Below are 26,970 nucleotides of genomic sequence, written 5' to 3'. Positions count from 1 at the left end.
ACAAAATTAATTAAGATTTTCCCCAAAATTTCAGATTACGATGCGTAATTGTGAATTACAATGTGTAATTTCTGCTCATCACTATTAATGACTATGCCAATTTCAAGTACTCTCTGGGGCACTGAAATATCTCCTGGGGTATGCGTACCTAAGGTCTAGTGCATAAAGTGTAGCTGGATATAATTCTTTGTAATTATTGTTTTCGTTGCTATTTCGGGGATTATCATATAGAATATCTATTAACAATCTCTTCAATATACTACTATTTGGCATTAATTATTATGGTATGTATTATTTTATTTACTTACAGCTGTCATTTATACAATGGAAGGCCATATGGATTCTTTAATTTGTGGAAATAGCTCAGATTCTGGGTAAGATTTTTTTTTCTTTTCATTCAACTCCCAATGAAAAAATCAAACATTTTCAGTATAACAGAGTTACTGAACTACCTTGTGTAGATGATACAGCTGAACACACTGACGAGTTATCAGTAAGGGCCCTTTTCCATTACCAGCGTTTTGAAATCCGATTCCAAATGCTGGCGGATCGCAAACCACTAGGTACAATGAAGCTAATGGAAAACACAGTGAACGTTTCCATTAATGCGATCTGTTTGCAACACAATTTTCTTCTGAGTGCAATCAACGTCCTGCTGCATTTTAAATGCAATTGAGCTCCTCCTATATGTTGTACAGGATCCCAGAAAAATTGCATAGCAACCACACTGCTATGTGATTTTCCCACAATCTGTGTTGAAGGGTAGGCTTCAGAGGCGTAGCTATGGGTGGGCAAGGGGGGACACCTGTCCCCGGGCGCAGCACTGTAAGGGGGCACAAAGCATGGCCACCGCACCCCCAAGTGAGTCAGAGGTGGTTTGCTGAATGGTGCCCCTGCTTCTCTCCCTCACTCTGCAGAGGAATGCAGAAGTGTTAACAGCAGCAGAACTAGGAGGCCGGGGGCACACCTGGCTAACTATAGGCTATCTAAACATGGGGAAGGAAGGCACATCTGGCTATCTAAAAAGGGACACATTTGGCTATCTAAACGGGAAAGGGGGGCACATCTGGCTACCTAAACAGCATTTGTACATTTGGCTCCACCCATGACCACACCCATATTCTGATGCATGCCCAATTTGTCCAGAGGAGGGGTGCAAAAACTGTCTTTGTCCCCGGGCGCTGAAAACCCTAGCTACACCTCTGGTAAGCATAGCACCCTATGGAGAAAACACAGAGACAACAGGAGCCAAAATGGTGCAGTATGTCACAAAGTATAGAAAAAATGAATTGGGTCTGTGATGGTTTGAGAAAGTACTGATACAGCCCGAAACGCCTGTATGTCACCTTATACTTACCCACACAGCTTTTAACCTGTTTTTTATGGATTAATAAAGATGGATATTTGACGGTGCGGATCTTGTGGAGTGTATTCATCACATGGTAAACATAAAACAATCACAACAATTACGCTTATGGAATTGTACAGAAGACTAGAGGTTATGTACTATCTTTATATGTGGTGCGCGCTTAATACCATCTGATGTAAGAAAGTCACAAATTAAAATTCCCAAAAGCAGCGCTCCAGACCTGTCCAGCTAGGCGTCAAACCTGATAAATGTCCACACAGAGAACAAATAAGAGTCCTTATGTTTACATCACAGTGGATTTCCAGATTTCCTTTTGTTCAGACTCCGCTCTAGGTCAACACGTCATATAAAAGAAAGGAGAAATGAAAGCAAATAGTGTAACTCTGTTATGGGCATCAATATTCACCACCACCTTCTCCCTTAGCAAAATGACCGTGAGCTCTTTAAAATGTATGACACCACGAGTGAGCACCTTGACACACCCCCACCGAGTCCGCACTCACCCAGCAATCCTCCTTTAGTCTCCAGAGGCAGGATTATGATATTAATTTATCACATGGTGCCATTTTTACAGCTGGCAGGTGATGTCAGTGGAAGGAGATGCTGCTTGCTTTTTTGGCAGTTGGAAACAGCTGTAAACAGCTATTTCCCACAATGCAATGAGGTTCACTGACAGGAAACTGTCAGGGCCATCACACTGTGGGTGGGGTTTCACCACAATATTAGCCATACCGACCAAGCTCCCTGATGATCCGTTTGAGAAAAAGAAAAGATTTCTCATGGGAAAGGAGGTATCAGCTACTGATTGGGGTAACGTTCAATTCCTGGCTACAGTTTCTCTTTAATAGTTAATTATATGGATGAACAGTCCCAGTAAAGGCTTCATATCATGTCTGTGCAGAACTCAGCCCAGAACTGTGGCCAGAGGAATCAAGTCGAGATCCCTGCTGGTGACAATCCTTGTAGGTGTGTTCAAAGCTTTGATCATGATATTGATTCAAAAGCTCTCTGTATGTATCAAAAGAGTATTATAAGTGCATAGAAAAATGATTGTATTTGTTAAACCAGGGTTTGTTTGTTTTTCTTTTGTTCTTTACTCAGTCGCTGCCCAGAAGGATTTGTGTGCATGAAGACTGGAGGGAATACAAATTATGGGTACACAAGCTTTGACAATTTTGGCTGGGCATTTTTCTCTCTATTCAGATTGGTAACTCAGGACTTCTGGGAGGACCTCTTCAAACAAGTGGGTATACACTGTGTATAGTGTAACGTGAATGACTGCTTCATAGGAACATTATTCACTGAACTACACAAATTGACGTTTTGTCTGTGCAAACATTTATTATAAAAACTGTCAATTTTCATGAAAGAGTTATTTTCATGAACCAAGGATCTAGCATGTATTTAGTTCAATTCAGTAGTGCTCAGATACCCCCAGTCACGAATTCGAGTGATCACAAATTCGACTCCGCCCACTTATGAATTGACTCGTGATCACAATCACGAGTAGAAAGGTAAAGGCATATCCGACTCAAGTGCAGTTTTGAGTCAAATAACCACATGTAATCAGGGATCACGAGTCAATATTTGTAATTAAAAACCTGCCAACTTTAACGGTTAATAGCAAGCCCCCTTACATGCTAGAAACACCAAATTTGCCAGATATGTTAAGAAGAACAGTGGGAACAAGAGGGGGGAAAAAAATCTATTTTAAAGTTTCAAAGGAAAAAAAGTATACATTTAAATGTGGTAAATACATTAACTGTCATTTACTGCATTTAAATGTATACTTTTTTCCTTCAAAACTGTAAAATCAATTTTCTCAAAAACTATAAGGTCTTTTTGAAAAAAAAAATTCCCCTTGTTCCCACTGTCCTTCTTAACATATCTGGCAATTCTGGTGTTTCTAGCATGTAAGGAGGCTTTGCTATTAACCGCTAAAGTCGGCAGGTTATTAATCATGAATACCGACTAGTGATTACCAGTAACTCGTGATCACAAGTCGGGTAACAAGTGCAATCACGAGTGCATTAATGATCGGCATTCATAATCGAGAGCCGATCACTAATGCCGATTACGAGTTACGACCTCTTGATCGTAAAAAGCGGCTCGTGATCACAAGTTACTCCTGATCACAAGGTTGTGAAGAGCACCACTAGTTCCATTCACACAGATGATGAACAGAAAGTTACCTAGAACAAACCATATATGCTGACTGCATGTGCTCCCTCCCACATTATTTCTTCTTATCCCTATGCACCACCTACCCCAACTCTCTTTCCTATGCTCACTCAAACCTTTACCTTCTCAGATGACTAACTTTAAACTTAAAGAGGTTCCAAGCCGAAGCTCGGGTACAGAAACACATACTTACCTAAAGAGAGAGAAGCTTCTGGATCCTCCAGTGTCTTCTCATGCTGTCCTCTGGTGCTCCACGGCCTGGAACCCTCCAGCTGATAGGGGACGCGCTCCTCGTCTGGCACGAACAATGCTGTGGTGCAGGCATGGCCACACCAGTGCATTAGAACGAAGCCACTTGTACATGAGCAGCTTCAGCTTACTGCACAGATGCAGCTGTTCTTGTCAGGGTCGGTTCTAGACTTTTTTCTGCCTGAGCCAAACTTGTGAGGATGCGTCCCTCCACCCCCCCCCCCCCCCCCCCACACCAGATTTGGAATGATCACACAGCACCCAACAATTTATTCTGCTTCATTGAATGTTCTCACATGACATGCTACAGCTCAACACAATAGCACACTGGCTGGCTGGGAGTCTGTGGCACACAAATTGCTCACCCTCAGCCACTCAATTCCTCCTCAGTCAGGACAGCTGTGCCACCTCCTCCCTTCTGCTGTGCAAGTCAAATGTAACACTGCTGCTCTCCTGCTCCTCACACAGCACAAAAAGCTGCTTTTCCCCAATGATTCCCCTCGTACCTCCAAGTCCTTGTCAGCCATCTTTAGAGGCAATGGGAGCCTGGAGGACTCTGTGGGAAACCTAATTAGGATCCACAGACTTCCCTCTTAGGTAAGTATGTGATTTTGTACCCAAGCTTTGGCCCATGTACACTGTATACCTGTTGACCTAGTGAACCGTACTGTGGGAAGTTTGTTTATCACTACTCCTCCATAACTCCACAGTTATTCCTATGAGGAAAAAAACAAAAAATTTAAAAGACACAAAGCAAGATATATTCTAATTAAATGTGGGTGATATATATAAAAGGCAGACAATAATGATGTTGAATAAATGAGGCAGAGGTCAGTGACAAGCACATATTATTATTCACAGGATACAGGAAATGATACAGGAATGTAGCAATAGTCCTTCAAATATAATTATGTGCCCTGTTATAGCCACACCCCTTCAATACTCCCAACAATATCGCCATATCAACTGCCAGTTCTCTTGTATTGACATGACCCCAAAAGTTCTTGCAGTATAACCATATCTCCGATAGTCTCCAGGTAATAGCAACATCTCTGAATAATCCCCCGTTATGGAAATATCACCCAGTAGGGCCCCTGTATTGTCATGTGCACTACCATTCATGCCAGAATAACTATCTACCCCAACAGTTTCCCTCAGTATTAGCATTTCCCCAAATAATCTCCCAGTATTGCTTTTTTCCCACCATGCTCATCCCAGACATTATTGCCATGTCCCCTTCCGTTGCACCCTCAAGTAAAGCTACACAGGGGAAGTGATAGAATGCTATATAAACTAGCTTCTTAGTGCGCAGCAATGCAGAATGAAGGGGAAACAGATACTATTCAGCCTCAGGGCTAATGGATCTCTTGGCTGCTACACACCAAGAATACAAACAAGTTTATTTACAACTCCCTTTTACAGACACAGGATGTAATAAGACATGTGTTACTAGAACAAACTGCCACCCTGTGGTTATAGCTGGTAATGCATAGATATACATATAATAGACTGTTGTTGCTAAATACACATTTCAACAGGAAGCCTAGAAAAGGTGTGTATATTTACCTCTCAAGGCATGGGCTAATCTCCCTCTTCTCCATGTGTCCTGCCCTCCTGGAGGCTCCTGTCTTGTCTGCCTCCATCTCTCCCTTCTGGCACTTATTTGATGATTCACAAGCTGTGGAAGATAGAAGCCGGTGGGAGGAGAACCAACTGGAGAAGAAGACAGAGGGGAGATTTCCATAACATGATGAATACAACTTTATGGTATTTTTGTTCTTGTAGACTTTAGATGGGATTTATGTTTTCCATTGTTCTCCATTGTTTTCCAGTTACGTAATTCAAACTCAGTGGCTGCCTGTAATGAATGGAGAAGAGAACTCTCTCTTCACATCACTCTCATTTCATAATTTTTTTTTGCCTGTCGTAAACTTGCTTAATAATTTTGCCATCAGATGATTACAGATACACATGGCCACAAATAATGTCATCTAAATATCCCTAGACCCTGCGAGCTGCTGGCAAGACCTATGCCATCTTCTTTGTGCTGGTGATTTTTCCTGTCTCCTTCTATCTGATCGATATAACCAAGGCTGTGGTGGTCAGGGCTTATAGGGATCAGCGCCTGGAGACTGATGAGGAAGCTTGCATGTATGGTCAAGAGTATATTATAATGGACGAGCCACAGAATAAGCCAAAAGAATCTCAGGTAACATCTTTTGTACCCATTGACTCTTCTCTATTTCTCTCTGTATTTATTCCAATTCATCATAAATATGTTTCTGAGTTTTGGTGAGCCTCCCATGAGGTTTCATGCATAAATAAGCGTTCTTTTCCAGAAGTTGTCTGTGGGACTCTTTTCAGCTTCCCAAACATAAAGATAGGTTGGTAGGTAGGCCTGCTGTTCTTAATATTGCCCCAAAAAGAGAATAGTCTGATATCACAACTGTACCACCGTTCTTATTATAGTTACTTGGCAAGGAGGGTGGGGGTTAATGGCAGACAGACTTGAAGACTTGAGTCAGCACAAAATTAAATTAAGTCTGCTTTGCCATTAGCAGAGCTCAGAACCACTGTTTCTCTTTGACTAGGGTCTTCTATCTGAAAATGATAACAATGATAGCATGAAATATTAATATGTGGCAATCTCTTCGGAGTAGTTGGTCCTCCGAGTGCTTCCGTAGACAAGCAGCTCCATCCTGTGCACAGTACAGATTCGTTCATCTTTAGAAGTTCTCAGAGATCCAAGTACCGTACTTCCATGGTCTCCTGAGGACATTAAAGTCGTAGGCTGGAACGGGGGGGGGGGGGGGGGGCTTGGAGGTGGAATGAGGGAACGCAGAGTGGAATGGGAAGGCTCTAAAGGATCCAGAGCCTTCCCTCCTCTTAGGTGAGTATCTATTTTTAAGGATATTACAGTTGTCCTTTAAAGAACATAACATTCTAAAAAGTCCCTAAAAGGACTTCTACCATAAGAACAAACAAGTATTACATATAATGAGCAGAAATCTAGTCTATACATTTATATTAGCAAAGTTTGAACATTGTTACTGCTGATGGATAACCTGTTGACCCTGACACTGATGGTAGGTAAAGTCCAAAGTGGTAGGTAAAGTGTAAAGTCCAAGTGGCTATTGGTCTCCCACAAAGTGTACCAGAATCAGGTGCAGCATGCATTTGGAAGCGCCGCCATCTCCTCCTAATAAGTCTACTTATGGCTAGCTGCATTCATGTGTATCAATTTGTATTCAATTTTATCTAGATTTAGGGTTCAGTGCATAGTTTGCATTTGTTCAAGGCAGGCCCGGCCCTAGACTTTTTGCCGCCTGAGGCAATCTTCAAAGAAATCGCCGCCCGCCCCGCCCCTGCGGCGTAGCAGGAAGTGACGTCAGTGGAGCGCACGCTGGCCTGGAACGAGGAAGAGGTGAGTGATCCCCGCCCATTGCCTCTTACAAATAGCTGCAGCCAGAGGACGGGGGGCCAGGCAAGGGAGGGGGGGGGTCCGACCCCCTCCCCGCCGCTAGGCCCAATACCCCCTTCCTGCCCGCTATCCCCTCCAGCTCGGGCGGCCCCCCACACCCACGGACGGGCGGGTGCCGCCCCCCCAGAAGTGCCGCCTGAGGCAAAAGTTTCACCCTGCCTCATGGGCGAGCCGGCCCTGGTTCAAGGTGTGTATTTAAGTCTCTGGGGGGCGTTGAACATCTATGTAGGTAATAATTTCAGTTGCAGCCTGAATAGGAGCACTGCCAGTTCCTTTGTTGTTCTCTAGAAAATGTGTAGACCATTTTATGGCTAGCTGTCCCATGTTTACACTATGTTTAAAGTGGAATGAAATCCAGCATTTCTACTTTGCTGTAATAGATTATTTACAGCATATTATATACAACCAGCATTTTTATTTACTAGAACTGCATTCAAAGGGTTAACACAGGCTTTAGAAGCTTCCCTGCCTGCAGAGCTGGCCGCTTCCGAACTTTACATAATGTTATCTTGTGTTTAATTGTATCAAGTGAGAAATGTAAACAAAAGCCTTCTATCACACTGCCAGGTCCCCTGAACAAAGTCAGACAAGTGTGTACAGTATGGGAGGGAAAAAAAACAAAGACAAACGGGAGCCCAAATGGTGCAGTATGTCACAAGTATTGGGTATAAAAAATACTTCTATAGAAGGGTACTCACAAAGATGGGTTGCAAAGGGGGCAACTGACCACTTCAGCCAGGTGGAGTGTTTTAAACCTGACTTCACTCAGGTTTACCAGCAGTCCTGGACTCAGTCGCTCTCTTAGCAAAAAACCTGCACCCCTTGGATAGGTGCGCAAGGCTCCCCTCCCAGAAGGGTGGGAGGAGTAAGGTACAGTAGAGGGTAAAGAGGCGCCCAATGTCTATAAAACACTTTGAAATCAATAAAATGAAAAAGGGTTGAGGTGGCTTACCTCACAGACGACAAACTCACTTTAGGTAAGGAAGTTTGATTGAATACTAAGCACAGGCAACACGTTTCGTGGGACTATGCCCACTTCCTCAGGCCAAATAAAAGTGCCTACAGATATCTAAGAGAGGCGCTCAGTGCTCCGCACATATAAACACATAAAACATAATAGCATTATAAAATACAATCACAAGCTGTTTTATATACATTGGGCGCCTCTTTACCCTCTAAAGTCAGACAAGCATAAATGCTTTCTGATGCTTTCTGATTAAGTTAAAGGGTGAATAAAGCAGTTATAAATAAAATGCAAAGTTAGTTCTCAGAGTAAAATAAGTGTACTTTAGGAACGTATAATTTTTAAATGAATAATCATACTTATGCACAAAAGCAAATATGCTAACCGTATGGCATATAAACAGTAGGAAAACATGTTTTTATTGAATATTATGTCAGGGTTTTATACCGATTTAATTGTTAGAGGTTTGGTCTCTTCTGTGAGGACCCCTCAACCTGGTGGAAGAGTCTAGTACTGAACAACTTGCACGCAAACTGTTTATTGGAAGCTAACATCCTCCATTTGCTGCATCTGTTTTGAATGCAAGTTGTGTAATCTGCGCATGTGTAGGCTCTGCACATCTATGCAGCTGGTCACTGCGGGTGCAGTCTGCATTTAGAAGTGCTGCCATCTCCTCTTGTTGTACAAAAATGTAAGTCTACTTATGGCGAGCTGCATTCATGTGTTTTAGCTTGCATTCAATTTTGTCTAGTTTTAGGGTTTAGTGCATCGTTTGCATCTGTTTTGATTTTAAGGCGTGTATTTAAGTCTCTGTGGGGTATTGCTCACCTCTATTGGTAATCATTTCAGTGGCAGCCTGAATAGGAGCTCTGCCAATTCCTTTGTTGCTACCGGAAGCATTGTTGGGCCACCACCCCTTGTGGACAACAGACTACTTTGCTACAAATAGCAAGCAGGCTGCAACCCTAAAGATTCCACCACTTAATCACTTCACTCCCCCAGGACTTTATGCTGATCGGCATTAGGTGGTCCTGGGGGAGCTACCGCGTTCACGCCCATTGGTGTGACATGGTCCTGTAGTGGTTAAAATGGACCAAGTGAGGCAGAAGGCAGGCCAGAGGTAAGGGCAACAGACATAAGCAATGAACATGCTAGAGGTCAGGGCTGGTGGCAATCAAGCAAAGTCAGAATTCAGGGTGAGGCTGAGGCGGTTGGCAATAAGGGAAGAGCTTAGAGTGGGTTAAGTCAGCAACAAATGCAAATATCAAGCAAGGTCAAACAGACTAGTTCACAACAGAAGTCAGGCAGAATATTCAGGCTAGTCAGAAGTCCTTAGCTGATCAGAACTGGCAGCACCAGTTATCCCCAAGAGGTTGCTTAAACAGCCAAGAATAAGGGCCTCTTGGCAAGCAGATTCCCATGCATATGTGTCCTCCTGCACCAGGTTTTGAGCATATGCAGGCAAAACCTGACAAGCTAATGTGGTGATGTGCCCTATACATGCAGCAGTGGCTTAATGCTGTTGCTGCACACAGGGCCCATCACTTAGTGAGTTCCAGAGCTCCCAGCTGGGGCCATTGATTTAAATCTATATTGTAATCCTTGAGAAAGGAGTCCTATGTGCCCCCAAAACACTGGAATAAAACTTCAGCCTAACCTGAAGAGCAGTGAAGGCTTTGTATTGTGTTTCATGATGGATATACAGTAGTGATGCCCCTCAACCTGCAGCTATTGCTCCCATAGAACAAACAACTGACCACTACTGGCTAAATGAGGTGTCTAACTTACTTTGATTTTCCAGGCTGCAAAGGTCACCAAGGATAGCCACAGAAAAAAATTTGTGTGAGCATTTGGGGGGATGGCACATCCAAAGTTTTTCTTGGGGGCACCAAGATATGTAGTTCTGCCCCTGCCTGTAAAATTGAGAACACAGCTTTAGAAGATCAGAGAATCACAGTGTTAGCATCTGTTCTAACAGTTGTTCTTTGCTGAGCTTAGACTTCTGAAATCTGACCTCACATCTTATGTATATTTCATGGCTCTGAAGATAATACTGTAATAGCATAACCTTTATTTCCTCAATAACAGCCTCAGAGTCCTAAGGTTCTGTCTCTAGCCCTGGCTTCTATTGCCACAAACAGACTCAGGATGTAGACTGGGCCTGTTTCTCTATAGCTATGGCACCAAACTAGAGTATGACTTGAAGCTCAAGTCCCCATATTTTTAATGGAGAAAAATCATTGCCTAGCTACCGCAAAGAATGTGCAGGAGTATGATTTCTTTCTCTTTGGAACAGTGGCACATTATAAGAGTTACAGATTGCCCAGCAATTTTATGGTGAACCAGAGCTTCTAGGAGTGTGTAAGGGGCTAAAAGAGACCAAAAGGCCCTCTTACTAAAATGTTATGCAAAACAGAAGTTTGCTTTCTTAAAACACAAGTTATTTGCATTTATTCAGATTGGAGTGAGCAAATGAGGTCTCACACAATGCATCACTGCTAAATATGCAAATCATCCTTTGGAATGGGTTGTGAGGTATTTATGCACAGAAACCACCATTACTATGTTACCAGGATGAAAAAAAGTGAATAAACAAGGCTTTCCAATAACAGTCAGTGGTCTTTGCAGCTAATCTGTGTGCTTGAGATGGCTGCCTGATTCCATAAAAATGGCCAAAATGGGCAACGGCAACTCTTCTACCTTACTATGGAAACCTAAAGCAAATAAATTATTAAAATGGTTCTCCTGGGTGCAAGGCTGCCATCAGAAATTTTGGGGCCCCCCACATATCATCAGGCCTGGGCTTACCCACTGGTTGCTGTATCCTCTCCACTAGCCACACCACCCCGTGTCCATGCGTGAAGTGCGCTGCGGCGAAAAATGTCCATGGCTCCGACACTGACGAAAGAGACATGCACAGCATGATGCGGCAAAAAGTGGGAGTGCCCATGGCATGTTGTGGGTGGAGCCAAATACTAGCAAAAATACAGGTAGGCTCCGGTTAACAAGCCAAGTATAGGTGGTGCCCCAGTATAGGTAGCCAGGTATAGGTGGTGCCCCAGTAAAGGTAGCTAGGTTTAGGTGATGGTCCAGTACAGGTAGCCTGTAGCCAGATATAGGTGGTGCCCCAGTATAGAAAGTCCGCCGTAGCGGGCTCATTCATCTGCTCCCCACGTTCAAGCACTGATGTCACTCTTCTCTCAGTGCTGGAACGCGGTGTGCTGGTTAGTGAGCGACAGGCCCGCAGCCAGCACATGAGGCCCTTCCATCACTTTTGGGGGGTCCAGGGCCCCCAGAAGCCCTGGGCCCCTCACTGCAGTGTCAGTTGTCCCCCCCTGATGGCTGCCCTGCCTGGGTGCAGAGTCTTGGCTGTAGTTGGGCTACAAGAACACGATCCAGACATGGGCAGTTTGAAATATTATGTGCGGTGCTCTAGAAATGTTAGAGGGTCCTCCTGACTGAGGCACTCTGAGAACTTTGCGGATCAACCACCCTTACTTTATACAGTAGAATCTCGGTTATCCAGGACCAATGGGGATCGGCTGGTGCCGGATAAATGTACTTTCTGGCTGTTTGAGACTGAATGTTAAAAATAGGCCTAGTTAATCCTGTACTCCCCCACTCTATATACTGTACATACCAAGAAGTCTCTATTAAATGTTAAAAAACAATGATTGAAAGTATAATAACCTTGGGGGAGCCGTGGAACCCAGTATTTCAGTTAAAACTCAAAATAAAAACAAGCATGCATAGTGAAGCAATCAGTAATTGCTATTTAGGTATGTATATATGGGGGGAAGTAGGTCGTTAGACCTGAGTTGAACTATTAATACAAAAAGAGAAAAAGACAACCCCTATATATCTCTATCTTTCTGAAATAAACAGAATTAGATGCAAGACAGAGTGTAAATTACCAAAAAAGTTTATTCAGCCAACTTACATATTTAAAAACATTTAAAACCAAGGTCAGCCATCAGTTTAGCCACAAAAGGCCCCGAATAACATAAATAAATAAGGTAGCACCAATATTTAATAATAATTGACCAATACGGTCACAAGGATCGTGTGGCCTCAAACAACTGCAACCAAGAGTTTTAGAAGTGTACACAGTGTTATTGTAAAAATCTATAGAAAAATATTATCACAACATTTAAATATTTTGAAAAACACACTGCGTTGCAGAAAAAATGAGGGCACACAGACCAACAGTTGATACTATCTAACCCAATTACAATGAGTCGCTGTAAAGTGCTTAGTGCATAGTGTAATTACTCATTAGTGAATAAGAATCCAATCTAAATGGCAATGAATAAAATGACAAGAAGGGTAAGGTGTGGAAACACACTAATAACAATAGCAAACATGTTATAACAAAAGTGCCCTATAACAATTCATGTGCTGGCTGAATGCCTGAAAAAAGACATATTGATAATAGATTTATGTGAAACCAAGGTGAAGGGTGAAAAGATGAAACTGGGAAGGTGGGAGGATGGGAAGGATAAGGTAAGAGGATTGAAAAAAATAGTGTAGCTGGATATGCAGAGACCCAAAGAGGGAAGGAAGATGGTGCTTACCAGAATAATGATGTGTAAGGGCTAAGTGATGGCTGCCCGAGCACTCTTGTGCCCGTCCGACTAGTTCCGCCGAAGCTGCATAAGCCAGTATTTCAGCACAACAGAGCCCCCAAACAGCCTAAGCCTTCAATTGTGAGTACTGCCGGCAATTTGTTCAGGTTGGGTGAGACTTCTGATTAGTTGAGTTCCGGATAACTGGGACTCTAGTGTATTCATATGTTATATAATACAATTCTAGCAGAATGACTGACCTTGCATCATCATATTTAGGACATGACCCCGGAGACCGATGTAAGCAAAAGAAAAGGCTCATCTAAAGTCTCTATGGATACGCTGAATGGTTCAGCTGCTGAACAAAAGCAGAAAGAGGAGGAGAATACTTGTGATGCCTGTAAGTAAACTAATTTACAGTGTAACTTGAGTGACAACTAGACTTTAAGTATGTTTCTTAAAGGGAAACTCCAGCATGTGTTAAAAATCTTTCCACTTACTGTATAATTTCATCTCCCCCCAAGAAACACAATACAGCATCCCTCAATAAAAAAAAAACAAGTACAGTATATCCTCGAATATAAGTCTACCTTGTGTATAAGTCGACTCCAATATTTGACCCTCTTAAGCTGGAATTTTGTTCTGACACAAGTATAAGTCTACCCAGCAGAGTTAATGGCTAAACTTTGGGACCTGGAAGAAATAACAGTTGCACTTGGGGACTCGGAGGTGTTAATGACTGTACTGCATACAGTATTGCAGACATTAACGCCTTCTGTCCCTTTTATGCAGCCCAGTATTTTCCCCCTGCCCTTTCCTTGTTAATTGTTGTGGCCAGGACTTTCAGACCTGTGTTTTCTTGGCATTTCCTTTATCATGAAAGTGTTACTTATCACTGGGGAAATCGCTACAAATGGGAATGTCACTAATAGTGCACACATTACTCAGTGTGCTCAGCGTTGCTTCTGACTCGTGTATAAGTCAACCCCTATACTTTGAGGCCCCGTTCACACTGCACGCGTTTCCAGCCGCGTTTTGGAAACGTGTGCGGGAGGCCGACACCCACGACATCAGACAGTGCATAGAGGGCACTGTCTGATGTTCACACTGCATGCGTTCCGGACCTGTGCGGTCCGGGAACGCATGCTGCAAGCATTTTTTGCAAAAATGCGCGGCTGTCCCATTCCCTTTTCAGTAATGGGATCAGCCACGCAACGCATACAAACGCGGAAGGCATGCGTTCGCATGCGTTGCGATCCGCATGCATGGCCGTCCGCGTTTGTAATGTGAACGGGGCCTTATTTAGTGAATCAGACCTACATTTCTAGACTTATAGTTGAGTACTGTATATACAGTATATACCCAGTAGTGGATCCGGCCAGTACTACCCACACAGCTAGCACCCCTCCCCACTCAGCCAGCATTCCTACCCAACACTTTTTCTCACCCAGCCAGAATTTCTACCCACCCAGCACCCAACGAACCCTTCTACCCGGCTCCCAGCCAATGCCTCTTCTCATCCAGCTTGCACTTCCCCTCTTCCAGTCAGCATCTCTACTCACTTGAGGAGTATGTTTCACTGTGACATTAGTAGCAGTAATGCTTCCTTGACTTATATATATGGGGCCAGAGCAGAATCATCATCCAGGTAACCTAAGCAGGTTCCTGGGGCCTAATGGGTGTCAAGGGGCCCACCTGCCATCTTCTTTATCCTCTCTCCACTTCAGATTACCAAAAGGACCACAAGGGGGCCCCGAATCTTCTCCCTTGCTTAGGGCCCCATTACATCTTAATCCATCTCTGTATGGGACGTAGTGTAAGGGGAAAACAAATGTTCCACAGTAATATGGTACCCACAGTATGTAACCTGGGTTGATGTTTATTTATGCTCTATTCATTATTTGGCCCTACCCACAATTGGGGTCATATCCTCTTTTGCAATTTTTTTGGTGCAAACAGGTGCCCCGGTCCTTTTGAGAAATGCCCCTGATTAACTGCAATCAGTGTGAAAAGGAATCGGGTTGGCAGCAGAGTTTCAGGTGCTCCATGAAAAAAAAAAGACTTTGTTGAACCTGTAGCACTGTGTAATCCAACAAATGGAAGATCCACTGCACGTCCTGTGCATGTACGATTCAATAGCCTTTACAATCACCGGCCATCCATAGGGTCGTCAGACACTGTCTCTGTCCCCACTGCTGCCTCCAAGCCTAGATGACACTCTCAAAGTGAGGAGACATGAATCAGAAAAGAAGGGAGGGACTCCCTAAGTGGAAGGGTCCAATGACAACTTTTATTTGAATAAAAACAAGTAATAGCGCAGTACAGCAAGCATTCACTCACATCTTTTGCTCACATCCATGATTTCTGCCAGTACGGGTCATACTGGCAGAAATCACTTCACACATAACTTCAGTGGTACCCTTACACAATAAGCAACTCTCCTGAAAGTTGCCCTCTGTCAGCCCGATCAGATTCGGCCCCTCGCCTTCATCAGGGATACCCGCATGAGGGTCAGCTGCTGCCCAGGTACAAATATTTGTGACAGTAGAACAACAATTCAATACATTTAGATTGTAGACCTTCGTCAGGCCCTCCATCCTTGTGTGTCCTACCTGATTATGCATCCTGCTCATGGAATAACCTAAACTTGGCAACTGGCATTGTGTGTCTTAAGGTGCTTATACGTTAGAAGATGTATGTGGGCAGATCCATGAAGAGGCGGATCTCTCTCTGATCGAATCTAATCGGAGAGAGATCTGTTGCCTGCCCATACGCCACAGTCTGATTCCCGATCAATGTTAACATGAAATTTACAGGAAATCGGCTTTGTGATGCTGCATCCGCCACCTCCACGCACTGCCCCTTCCCCAATGTAAAATGTCCCCCATGACTGGTGCCATCACGACGCCCGCTACGCGTCATCATGGCTACCGGCGTGACACTCCTGTGCATGTGCGGTTTAGAATTTGAAAAACGTGCATGTGCAGGATTGTCATGCCGGCCGCCATGAAGATACGTAGCGCCTGGCGTGATGACACCATGTGTCAAGATCCAGGAAGAGCCGGCCCGACACACCGTCCGCCGTCCGGGTGTCGCCGGTAACGGGAGCCGCCAGAGGGACACGGAGAGGAGCCAGGACTAGGAGGATGCCAGGGGACCTCGTGGCCCACAGTGGGCTGGAGGAAGCCCCAGGTAAGTGACATTTTTTATTCTAACTACTGCTCAGGGTCTCTTTAAGGAGGCTTAATTTAAAGATCTTCAGAGGCGAATAGGGTAAAAGAGATTTTACTCACCTGGGGCTTTTTCCAGCCCATAGCAGCCATGTCGTGCCCTCGCCACAGCCCCGGACCTTCACATTGTCCTGCTGGCCGCCTGTGAAAATCGAGACCCAGCTGGGGGTTTGGGTCTTCTGCGCCTGCTTGTCCACGTCATCTGGGACGTACTGTGCCTGTGCATTAGTTGTACGTAGGCGCAGTACGCACCAGATGACGTGGACATGCGGGCACGAATGCCCGTGCAGGCACAGAAGACCCAACCCGCCGGTGGGGTAGCGATGTTCACAGGCAGCCAGCAGGACAATGCGGAGTTGGAAGTCCTTTAAGGAAACCCCAGGTAAGTATGGAACCTGAGACGCTTCACGTCTCAGAAACATTTTAAGTAAAAAAGTGAAACTATCTTTCTGGACTGAATACATCACATATGTAAGTTTGTTTGTGTCTTCTTTCAGATGACAAAGAACCAAGCGAGCAGCTGCTTCCTTTTTGTTGCTTGAATAACTTCGTTAAACGGCTCTTAATCTGGGACTGTTGTGGTCCATGGCTTAAATTTAAAGACATGGTATACTTAATTATAATGGATCCATTTGCTGAACTCATTATAACCATCTTTATTGTTCTGAACACCATCTTCATGGCTATGGAACACGCCCACATGTCAGCAGAGTTTGAACATATGCTTTTACTTGCAAATCTGGTGGGTTCCCAAAAATGCTAAACATGTTTTCATATGTTACTGTGCATTGTTTTTATTGCTTCAGGGCCCTTTCACACTGGTGCGGTGGGTGATTTTACCGCATCTCACTACTATGCTAATGAAAGCCTATGAGTGCTTTCATACAGCGGCGGAGCAGAAGTCATGTAGGTCTATGGCAATGCAGGGTTTGCCAAAATGTTGGTGTTGTGGTGCGCATGCGCGGAAGCATATTTTTATAATACGCTTCCGTGCTCTTCCGTATTTCTGAAACAGGAAGTGACTGTATGCGAGCTCCACTTCCTGTTTGGATCTAAAGCATAAGGCCTGTTTTTGGCGCTGCGGCCAATCCATAGTCTGAAGCCGGCCCCAGGATGTGATTGAAACATTGGTTTATTTTCAAGTGTAACTGCAGTGACAAACATGCCATTACCTGAATTCCTGGTCTTATCAGATATTTCAGTTTACTGTTAAAGAGGACCTAAACTCAGAACTTCCTCTCTGCTCTAAAAGACACACAACAGCATAATAGCTTTTAAAGAAAAACATTTCTTAGTTATATCTGATACAAATTCTGCAATAAATCTTCAGTCCTGATTTCACGGAAGCAGAGATATTGTTACCTGCCACCAAACCAGCTGCTCTGCTGAGGCAACCAGCTGACACAGCTGAGAGATAAAATTACACTTGTGATTAGTCACAGATGAAGGGGAATTAGACAGGCTAAACTCTCTAAATACATACAGGGTGCATTACTCTTTGTTTTCCTTCTGTCCTGTGCAAGAGTTTAGGGCCACTTTAATGGGAGGTACAAGGTGGGAAGGGAGAAGGGAGATAAAGCTAACCAAGTCCATCACAAGGAAAGAGGTGTACATTGTCACATTTGACAATCTCTGAGATTTGCAAAAAGGACAGTCTAGAGGTCATCCAGCTGTTATAATTTGTAACTAATCCTCTGGGGTGAAATTTCCATAATTATCAGGAGTTCAGAATTAAGCTTAGTCCACAATATGATAGGTACTTCCTGTCCACAATGAGAGCGTATGCGCTGTTACCGGCCACGGTATGAGCCCCATATTAACAATGGCCTCAAATCACTAAGGGCAGTTTGATAAAACAATTTTGGTTGGTAAAATGCCACATTCGGTATTTTATACTTTTTTTTTCCAAATTCACTAAGATTTCCTCACATGCGCTAGAAGTTCGGTAATTTACCAAACAAACCTGTTTTAATTCACTAAAGTCCTGCTTGGTAAATCTCACTTACCAGCTGTGGAGCGAACACAGTGAATCCAGCGCAGGAGACTTGAGCGCAGCCGGCGCCACCATAGGCCGTATTAGGAATTACGGCTATAGCAGTGTACAGGGAGTAACTTTGGCACCGACGGACTGACGGAGCTGAAGTTACATTTAAAACACAATCATTTGGAGCTTCCAGCAATTGCAGGAAGCCAAATTATTTCATTCCCCATCATCCATGGTGGCCTGGAGGGGGAATAGCGCTCGGGACTTGTGCAGCAGCAGGATCAGCCATATTTCGGCTAAAGGGATGCAGAAAAGCCTCAAACAATGTCTCCTTCCCCTGCTCTGTGAGATTCACAGTGTAAATATTTATAGTACTGCAGCCATACAATGAACAATTAAATAGATCCTGTAGAATACAGCATCATCATTGTTCATAGAGAATGCAAGATCGAATAGAGTTGGCTGTTAAGGAGAAGCAATTAAAGAGGACCCAAACTTAACCCTCCTGGCGGTCTAATAAAATCCGCCAGGAGGCAGTGCAGCAGTTTTTTTTTGTTGTTGTTTTTTTTTAATCATGTAGCGAGCCCAGGGTGATCTCCGATCATGAAATCCCGTTCAAAGAACGGGATTTCCTGGAGGGCTTCCCCCGTCGCCATGGCGACGGGGCGGGATGACATCACCGACGTCGTGACGTCATTGGGAGTCCCGATCCACCCCTCAGCGCTGCCTGACACTGATTGGCCAGGCAGCGCACGGGGTCTGGGGGGGGGGCAGCGCGGCGCGACGGATAGCGGCGATCTTGCGCGGGGCGGTCGGTGTGCTGACGCAGCTAGCAAAGTGCTAGCTGCGTGCAGCAAAAAAAAAATTAAGCAAATCGGCCCAGTAGGGCCTGAGAAAACCTCCTGCGCGGCTTACCCCGAACTACGTTCGGGGTTACCGACAGGAAGGTTAAGCACAGTACACAATGAAAAGTCTTAAGTTCACATAAAATTGCTGAATACATTCACTGGACTGTGCTTGTTTAGCTAGATCAGAGTGTCCTATCAGCAGTTGTGATAGAGTTGTATTAATACCAAAATTAAATATTAAAAAATAATAATAGACTTTACCTCCTGTATTTTAGATTTTCACTGCAGTCATCACAGCTGAAATGGTTTTGAAAATAATCGCACTGCACCCATACTATTACATACAGGACAACTGGAATGTATTTGATGGGTTCATTGTAATCCTAAGTTTACTGGAACTCTTCCTATCAAGCAGCGGAGCAATCACTGTATTCCGATCCTTCAGACTGGTAAGTCAGGTTCTTCAAATGCGATTGGTTTAGAATGTGCTTACTATCTTAGAAATGTGATCGGCTGAGGTTGTTTAGACCATGCTAACGATAGTGTGCATACTGGAAGGTTTTCAAATGGAGATACATAGTGAGTTTAATTACACTGGTCCAATCACCAAAACTTCACCAAAAACATAGTAAACTATCAAAGTGCAAGAAAACAGACTATTAGAGTACAGGTACCCTCTGGCACCTTATGGGATCTGCAATCATTTTTTGTATCCCATTTGAAGAAATAACTCAGATGAGCACCCCAGTACTTGTGTCAGGGCTCTTATGCCATAATACATTTGGACACAGCAATGTAAAATATAAGCTTCACTGTTCTCTTTCTGGCTCTGGTAGATCGACACATTGATTTTTCAGCACTAAACTGTTAGCCTATTTGTCTGTGGCTGTCATATCTTTAAATGCTGACAATTACTGCTGGGTGCCCAGCAGGGATGCTCATTACGACTCTGTAATTACAGGCCGATCTCTGCAATTACGACCTTAAAATTGTCATTCGTGATCTGCCGCAATTACAGAATGGCAATTTTGAATGCATCTGTAATTGCTTCTGCATACGGCCCATAATTCCGGATTACGAGCCATATTTGCAAGCCGTAATCGTAACCAAGGAAATGCCGTTTCTTATAATAAATGTATTTTTTTCTGTTCCTTGTTTTTGTGTTTCTTGTCCCCCATGCAGGTTGGGATAGCCAGAATGTGGAGCACCAGCCGTGTGGGGCTTCGCTCCCTGAGCTATATCAGCCTGTATAGTCCATGTATGGGGGGGGAGGGTTCTGGAGGAGAGGGGCGGCCAAGCCCCCTTTCCCCTAGAGCCCTTGTCCTCACCTCTGGTGCCTCAGGAGGAGGCGGGGGCGAGGACACCCAGGGGGTTCATGGTGGCATCTGGGAGTCACGTTTAACCACTTAAGGACCACGGCTTAAACCCCCCTAAAGACCAGGACATTTTTAACAAAATAGGCCAGTGCAGCTTTAAAGAGAACCCGAGGTGGATCTTCGGGGGGCAGATGGAACACAGAGCCATGTTCTCGCCTAATGACATGACTCTGTGTCCCCCAACAACCGCTCTCTGCCCTCCCGCCGCCGGGCTATAGCCACCCGAGTTTAGCAATAACATTTGTCGCTAACTCGGAGGTAAACAGAGGGCAGAGAAATTCCCTGATTAAAACACCCACCAGGGGCATTCATGCATGGTTTCCTAAGCTGCCATTGGGCAGCTCTCTCCCCCTGGCCATGCCTCCTGCGGCTCCCCGCCTCCCGGCACGCTATGAGAGACAACACAGTCTCTCAGTGCCAGGGCCGAGCCTGGGCGGGTGCTGCGGGTGCAAGGCACCCAGGCGCCTGCCTCTGAGAGGCGCCGCCCGGCCGCCGCTCTCCCCCTGTGGCCGCCGCTCGCTCGCTCCCTCCCTCCCTCTAGCCGCCGGCGCCGCGTCAGACCTCGATCAGGCGGGCGGGCGCTAGGACCTAGCACGCCGCACTGATATGCGGAAGTGACATCACTTCCGCATATAGAGCGGGTGCGCCTGGCGCCTTCTTACTGGTCGGGTCGCCCGCTGATTGAGGTCTGAAGCTGCTGCAAGGTGAGGAGGGAGCGGCAGAGGCAGCAGCGGCGGGAGGGGAGGATTGGGTGCGCTCCTGTCACTACCTAAACGGGGACCCTATACCCCCTGGCTACCTATCCTGGGCACATATTACCCCCTGGCTACCTATCCTGGGCACATATTACCCCCTGGCTACCTATCCTGGGCACATATTACCCCCTGGCTACCTATCCTGGGCACATATTACCCCCTGGCTACCTATCCTGGGCACATATTACCCTCTGGCTACCTATCCTGGGCACATATTACCCCCTGGCTACCTATCCTGGGCACATATTACCCCCTGGCTACCTATCCTGGGTACATATTACCCCCTGGCTACCTATCCTGGGCACATATTACCCCCTGGCTACCTATCCTGGGCACATATTACCCTCTGGCTACCTATCCTGGGCACATATTACCCCCTGGCTACCTATCCTGGGCACATATTACCCCCTGGCTACCTATCCTGGGTACATATTACCCCCTGGCTACCTATCCTGGGCACATATTACCCCCTGGCTACCTATCCTGGGCACATATTACCCTCTGGCTACCTATCCTGGGCACATATTACCCTCTGGCTACCTATCCTGGGCACATATTACCCTCTGGCTACCTATCCTGGGCACATATTACCCCCTGGCTACCTATCCTGGGCACATATTACCCCCTGGCTACCTATCCTGGGCACATATTACCCCCTGGCTACCTATCCTGGGCACATAATACCCCCTGGCTACCTATCCTGGGCACATAATACCCCCTGGCTACCTATCCTGGGCACATATACCCCCTGGCTACCTATCCTGGGCACATATACCCCCTGGCTACCTATCCTGGGCACATATACCCCCTGGCTACCTATCCTGGGCACATATACCCCCTGGCTACCTATCCTGGGCACATATACCCCCTGGCTACCTATCCTGGGCACATATACCCCCTGGCTACCTATCCTGGGCACATATTACCCCCTGGCTACCTATCCTGGGCACATAATACCCCCTGGCTACCTATCCTGGGCACATAATACCCCCTGGCTACCTATCCTGGGCACATAATACCCCCTGGCTACCTATCCTGGGCACATATACCCCCTGGCTACCTATCCTGGGCACATATACCCCCTGGCTACCTATCCTGGGCACATATACCCCCTGGCTACCTATCCTGGGCACATATACCCCCTGGCTACCTATCCTGGGCACATATACCCCCTGGCTACCTATCCTGGGCACATATACCCCCTGGCTACCTATCCTGGGCACATATACCCCCTGGCTACCTATCCTGGGCACATATACCCCCTGGCTACCTATCCTGGGCACATATACCCCCTGGCTACCTATCGTGGGCACATATACCCCCTGGCTACCTATCCTGGGCACATATACCCCCTGGCTACCTATCCTGGGCACATATACCCCCTGGCTACCTATCCTGGGCACATATACCCCCTGGCTACCTATCCTGGGCACATATACCCCCTGGCTACCTATCCTGGGCACATATACCCCCTGGCTACCTATCCTGGGCACATATACCCCCTGGCTACCTATCCTGGGCACATATACCCCCTGGCTACCTATCCTGGGCACATATACCCCCTGGCTACCTATCCTGGGCACATATACCCCCTGGCTACCTATCCTGGGCACATATACCCCCTGGCTACCTATCCTGGGCACATATACCCCCTGGCTACCTATCCTGGGCACATATACCCCCTGGCTACCTATCCTGGGCACATATACCCCCTGGCTACCTATCCTGGGCACATATACCCCCTGGCTACCTATCCTGGGCACATATACCCCCTGGCTACCTATCCTGGGCACATATACCCCCTGGCTACCTATCCTGGGCACATATACCCCCTGGCTACCTATCCTGGGCACATATACCCCCTGGCTACCTATCCTGGGCACATATACCCCCTGGCTACCTATCCTGGGCACATATACCCCCTGGCTACCTATCCTGGGCACATAATACCCCCTGGCTACCTATCCTGGGCACATAATACCCCCTGGCTACCTATCCTGGGCACATAATACCCCCTGGCTACCTATCCTGGGCACATAATACCCCCTGGCTACCTATCCTGGGCACATATACCCCCTGGCTACCTATCCCGGGCACATATACCCCCTGGCTACATATCCTGGGGACACTGGCTGTTTGTCATTATGTGCATTTGCTGGTGAAAAGCAGTCTCTTGTTATGTGCATTTGCTGGTGAAAAGCAGTCTCTTGTTATGTGCATTTGCTGGTGAAAAGCAGTCTCTTGTTATGTGCATTTGCTGGTGAAAAGCAGTCTCTTGTTATGTGCATTTGCTGGTGAAAAGCAGTCTCTTGTTATGTGCATTTGCTGGTGAAAAGCAGTCTCTCGTTATGTGCATTTACATGGGGAAAAGCAGTCTCTCGTTATGTGCATTTACATGGGGAAAAGCAGTCTCTCGTTATGTGCATTTACATGGGGAAAAGCTGTCTCTTATGTGCATTTAGTGGGGAATTTTTGTCAGTAAAAATCTTTTGTCAGTAAATTTTTAGGTATTTGTCAGTAAAAAATAACGTGAAAGGTTGGCAACACTGGCAGGCTGTGTGGCGCAACGGGAAAGATACAGGCAGCCCACCTTGGGCTTGGCAGGGGGGAGGAGCCGATGTCAGCGAGCGAGAGTAGGGTGGCCGCAGGCAGCCATAAATACGCAGTGTGTGACTGCGTCGCACTCGCAGAGCCTCTCAGCCTGAGTCAGTCCAGAGACTAGCAGACTGTCACTCGCAGGAAGCCAAAGCCAGCCAGGAGCAAGCCCATGGAAGAGGGGTAGGAATGGGGTATCACATGCATGCGTAAAGAGGTGGAAGGTGTGGGTGTGATTAGGAAGGACATGGGTGTGGTTATGTGGTTGGGCGTGGTTAATTTAACCACTCCCATAGGCGCCAGAGAAAATCTTGCACCCAGGTGCCAGGCACCCCAGGCTCACCCCTGCTCAGTGCAGTGTCATGATCTAGGGGTCACACAAGTGAAAGTGAGCCTTTGCGGCCCACGGGAGCGGCGGGGAGCAACAGTTTTTGCGGCTACCTGATCTGCTCAGACTTACGGATCAGGTAACCTACTTTTTTTTCTCCTGCAAATCCCCGCCCCAAGACTTTATGCCGATCGGCGTTAGGCGGTCTTGGAGCTGCCGCGATGGCCGCACCCATCAGCATGATGTGGTCGGCTAGAGGTTAAGAAGAGAAGACAAATAACATTTATATTGCGCTTTTCTCCTGGCGGACTCAAAGCGCCAGAGCTGCAGCCACTAGGAGGCGCTCTATAGGCAGTAGCAGTGTTAGGGAGACTTGCCTAAGGTCTCCTACTGAATAGGTGCTGGCTTACTGAACAGGCAGGGCTGAGATTCGAACCCTGGTCTCCTGCGTCAGAGGCAGGGACCTCCAGATGCCAGCCCCTCCCCAGGAAAAATGAGTAAAGGTATATGAATATAGGTAGTATATCTTGAGGATCCCCCTTGGTCTGTTAACAGACCCATGGGGAGCCTTGGAGCCAAATTTAAAGATGCTTTGGCTCTAGCTATACTTTGTATACTAGAGCTGCGCCGAGGAGCGGAGGTGTGTGGCAGCATGGAGATCTTCAATTAAGCTCACAACACTAGAGGATATTGGGACCATTTCTGAGGATATTGGCATAGGAACATTTTTTTTAAAGATAGGTATTCATGGTTAATTAAGAATAAGGACGTTTCTCGTGATTGTGTTTTTATTTCTTTAACCCTTTGTGAAAATGGGTAAAGGGTACTAGCTATACTAATTTCTCCCGGGAATGTGGCCAGCATCTGGGGGTCTCCTTCTTAAAAGGGACTCCCAGATACCACCATGAACCCCCCCTAGGGCGTTGTCGCCCCACCTCCTCCTGGGGCACTGGAGTTTGGGAAGATCCCCTTGTCCATGAACTGGACAAGGGCTCTGGGGGAGAGGGGTTTGCTTGGCCGCCTCTCTCCTCCAGAGCCCCCCCATACCATGCTTAGATTTCCACGGACACTGCGCTCTTTGTGCCTTTATGCTCGAGATGTAAACATAGAAAAAAAAACAAAAACAAACATAGCGTGACTCTGTAAACAAAGTATAATTCCACGACGTGTGATAAAAACTCTCGAGTGGTCCCACGACATTCAGGTATCACAGCTCCTCACCCTCTGTGCTGGCTGCCAACCCACAGACAGCTTATACGTTTACTACCCAGTGATTTGAATGAAAGCTTCCACCTTCCACCACACTGTGCTGCATAGATGCCACCAGGATCTCCAGCCTCTCACCTTTTTTGAACGCTGCCAAATTATAGGTCAGCCACAGCGCATAATAGATCCCAAACTCGTTGTATCCTCACCCGTCTACACCTCCACAATAGCAGTATTCCATCAAGCTTACAACCGATTAACTAGAAAGGAGTCTTCATAGCGTAAAACTGTTGCTTTAATTTAAAAGTTTAAAAGGAATTGCACTCACATGTTCCCATAAAAATGCGCATATAGTATCCACAAGATGAGCTGTAGTCCACGTCCTTAAGCTCCGCCCCCACGCGTTTCCTATAAAATACTCATCGGGGGCTGGAGACGTTAGACCAATGGGCAGCATTTATACCCTAGCTCCTCCTCATTCCCCCAATCCTATCCACATGTAGACAACCAATCATCGGTAGGGTAGCCATCAACTACCTCATACGGAGCGTGATGAAACGTCCGGTCGAAGACTTCTGCCCTCAACGTTCCAACACACCAACTTCTGTAGCGGCTTGCGCTCCACACACTCGCATGCCAGACTTCCCATGCCTCCAGCATCAATGCAACCAATCAGGAGTAATCTCTGCCTACTAAGCTTTCCACACTCCTCCCCTAGCTTGCGTTCCAATCGTATGTATACACTAACTTCCACTTCCCACTACACACATTGAGGATATTAAGGGCCACCCCCTCCCACACTCTTCTCACCATACTAACACTTAACTATCCACATCTCGAGGCTGACAGGTATCATACCAAACACTTACATGGCTAGCAACACCCTATCCAATAAATATAGCACCTATCTACATCCCATGTTCTCACAGTATTAATTACACATATTCCCCCACATCAATAACAACAACACCATCCCCAATCATTAGCAATGTAACTGTTAAGGTCTAGCTCAACATTTAAACCTCCAGGATACATAGTTTTAACTTCAAAGATCCATCTAGTTTCTAATTTCGATATCTCTCTCACACGATTACATCCTCTCTATTTTGGATTCAATTTTTCAATGCCACAAAATTTCATGTTCATAGGATCACAAGCATGGCAATTATAAAAATGTTTAGACAGACTATGCCCCATATTGCTCTTTTTGATATTCCTCACATGTTCCCCGATGCGTTCTTTTAAACGCCTAGTGGTTCTGCCAATATATTGGTATCCACATGGACACCACGCCATGTACACCACAACTGCTGTTACAAGTAATACAATCCTTGATTTCATATTCTCTTCCGTTTACATACCCCACAAAATGATCACCTCAAATTGGTTTTGCCTCTCGACAACCTACGCAATCTCTACATGGGTAGAACCCTTTATTCCCTACGAGATCCCCCTTTTTCTCCTAGGGCTATCAATAAAGCTAGGAATCAGAATTTGTTGCAAGTATTTTGCCTTTTTATATATAAACCTTGGTCTCACAGCCAGTTTTTTACCCAGAATCCCATCCGCTCTTAATACATTCCAATGTTTTTCTATCACCCTTTCCATTGCTTTATATTTCATGTTGTAATCCAACACTATTGCATATTGATAATCATCGCCTTTTTTCTTATTTCGCCCATTAAATTGCAATAGTTCCTTTCTATCCATTCTTTCAATGGCATCACACATTCCTCTGAGGGGCCCCCTCTGATATCCCTTTTCCTCAAATCTATCCATGATCATATCAGTTTGTATTCTAAAGTCTTCGACTTCAGAACAGTTCCTCCTAATTCGATA

At 45.8% G+C, this 26,970-nt stretch overlaps 1 protein-coding gene across 2 annotated transcripts in view; it reads left to right on the top strand.

Annotated features, from left to right (window-relative positions):
• LOC137525000 (sodium channel protein type 2 subunit alpha-like) overlaps positions 1-26,970 on the top strand; it is a 173,866-nt gene that overhangs the window by 94,961 nt on the left and 51,935 nt on the right. For both annotated transcript variants that reach the window (XM_068245616.1, XM_068245617.1), the window contains exons 8-13: positions 311-374; positions 2,471-2,612; positions 5,805-6,008; positions 13,089-13,209; positions 16,537-16,781; positions 19,147-19,320. In XM_068245616.1, coding sequence (XP_068101717.1) covers positions 311-374; positions 2,471-2,612; positions 5,805-6,008; positions 13,089-13,209; positions 16,537-16,781; positions 19,147-19,320 — 950 coding nt within the window. The remainder of the gene's footprint in view (positions 1-310; positions 375-2,470; positions 2,613-5,804; positions 6,009-13,088; positions 13,210-16,536; positions 16,782-19,146; positions 19,321-26,970) is intronic.

Source organism: Hyperolius riggenbachi, chromosome 7, assembly GCF_040937935.1.
Source record: "Hyperolius riggenbachi isolate aHypRig1 chromosome 7, aHypRig1.pri, whole genome shotgun sequence".
NCBI lineage: Eukaryota > Metazoa > Chordata > Amphibia > Anura > Hyperoliidae > Hyperolius > Hyperolius riggenbachi.
Note: the sequence above shows the minus strand (reverse complement) of the source record. Positions and strands in the feature narration are given on the sequence as shown.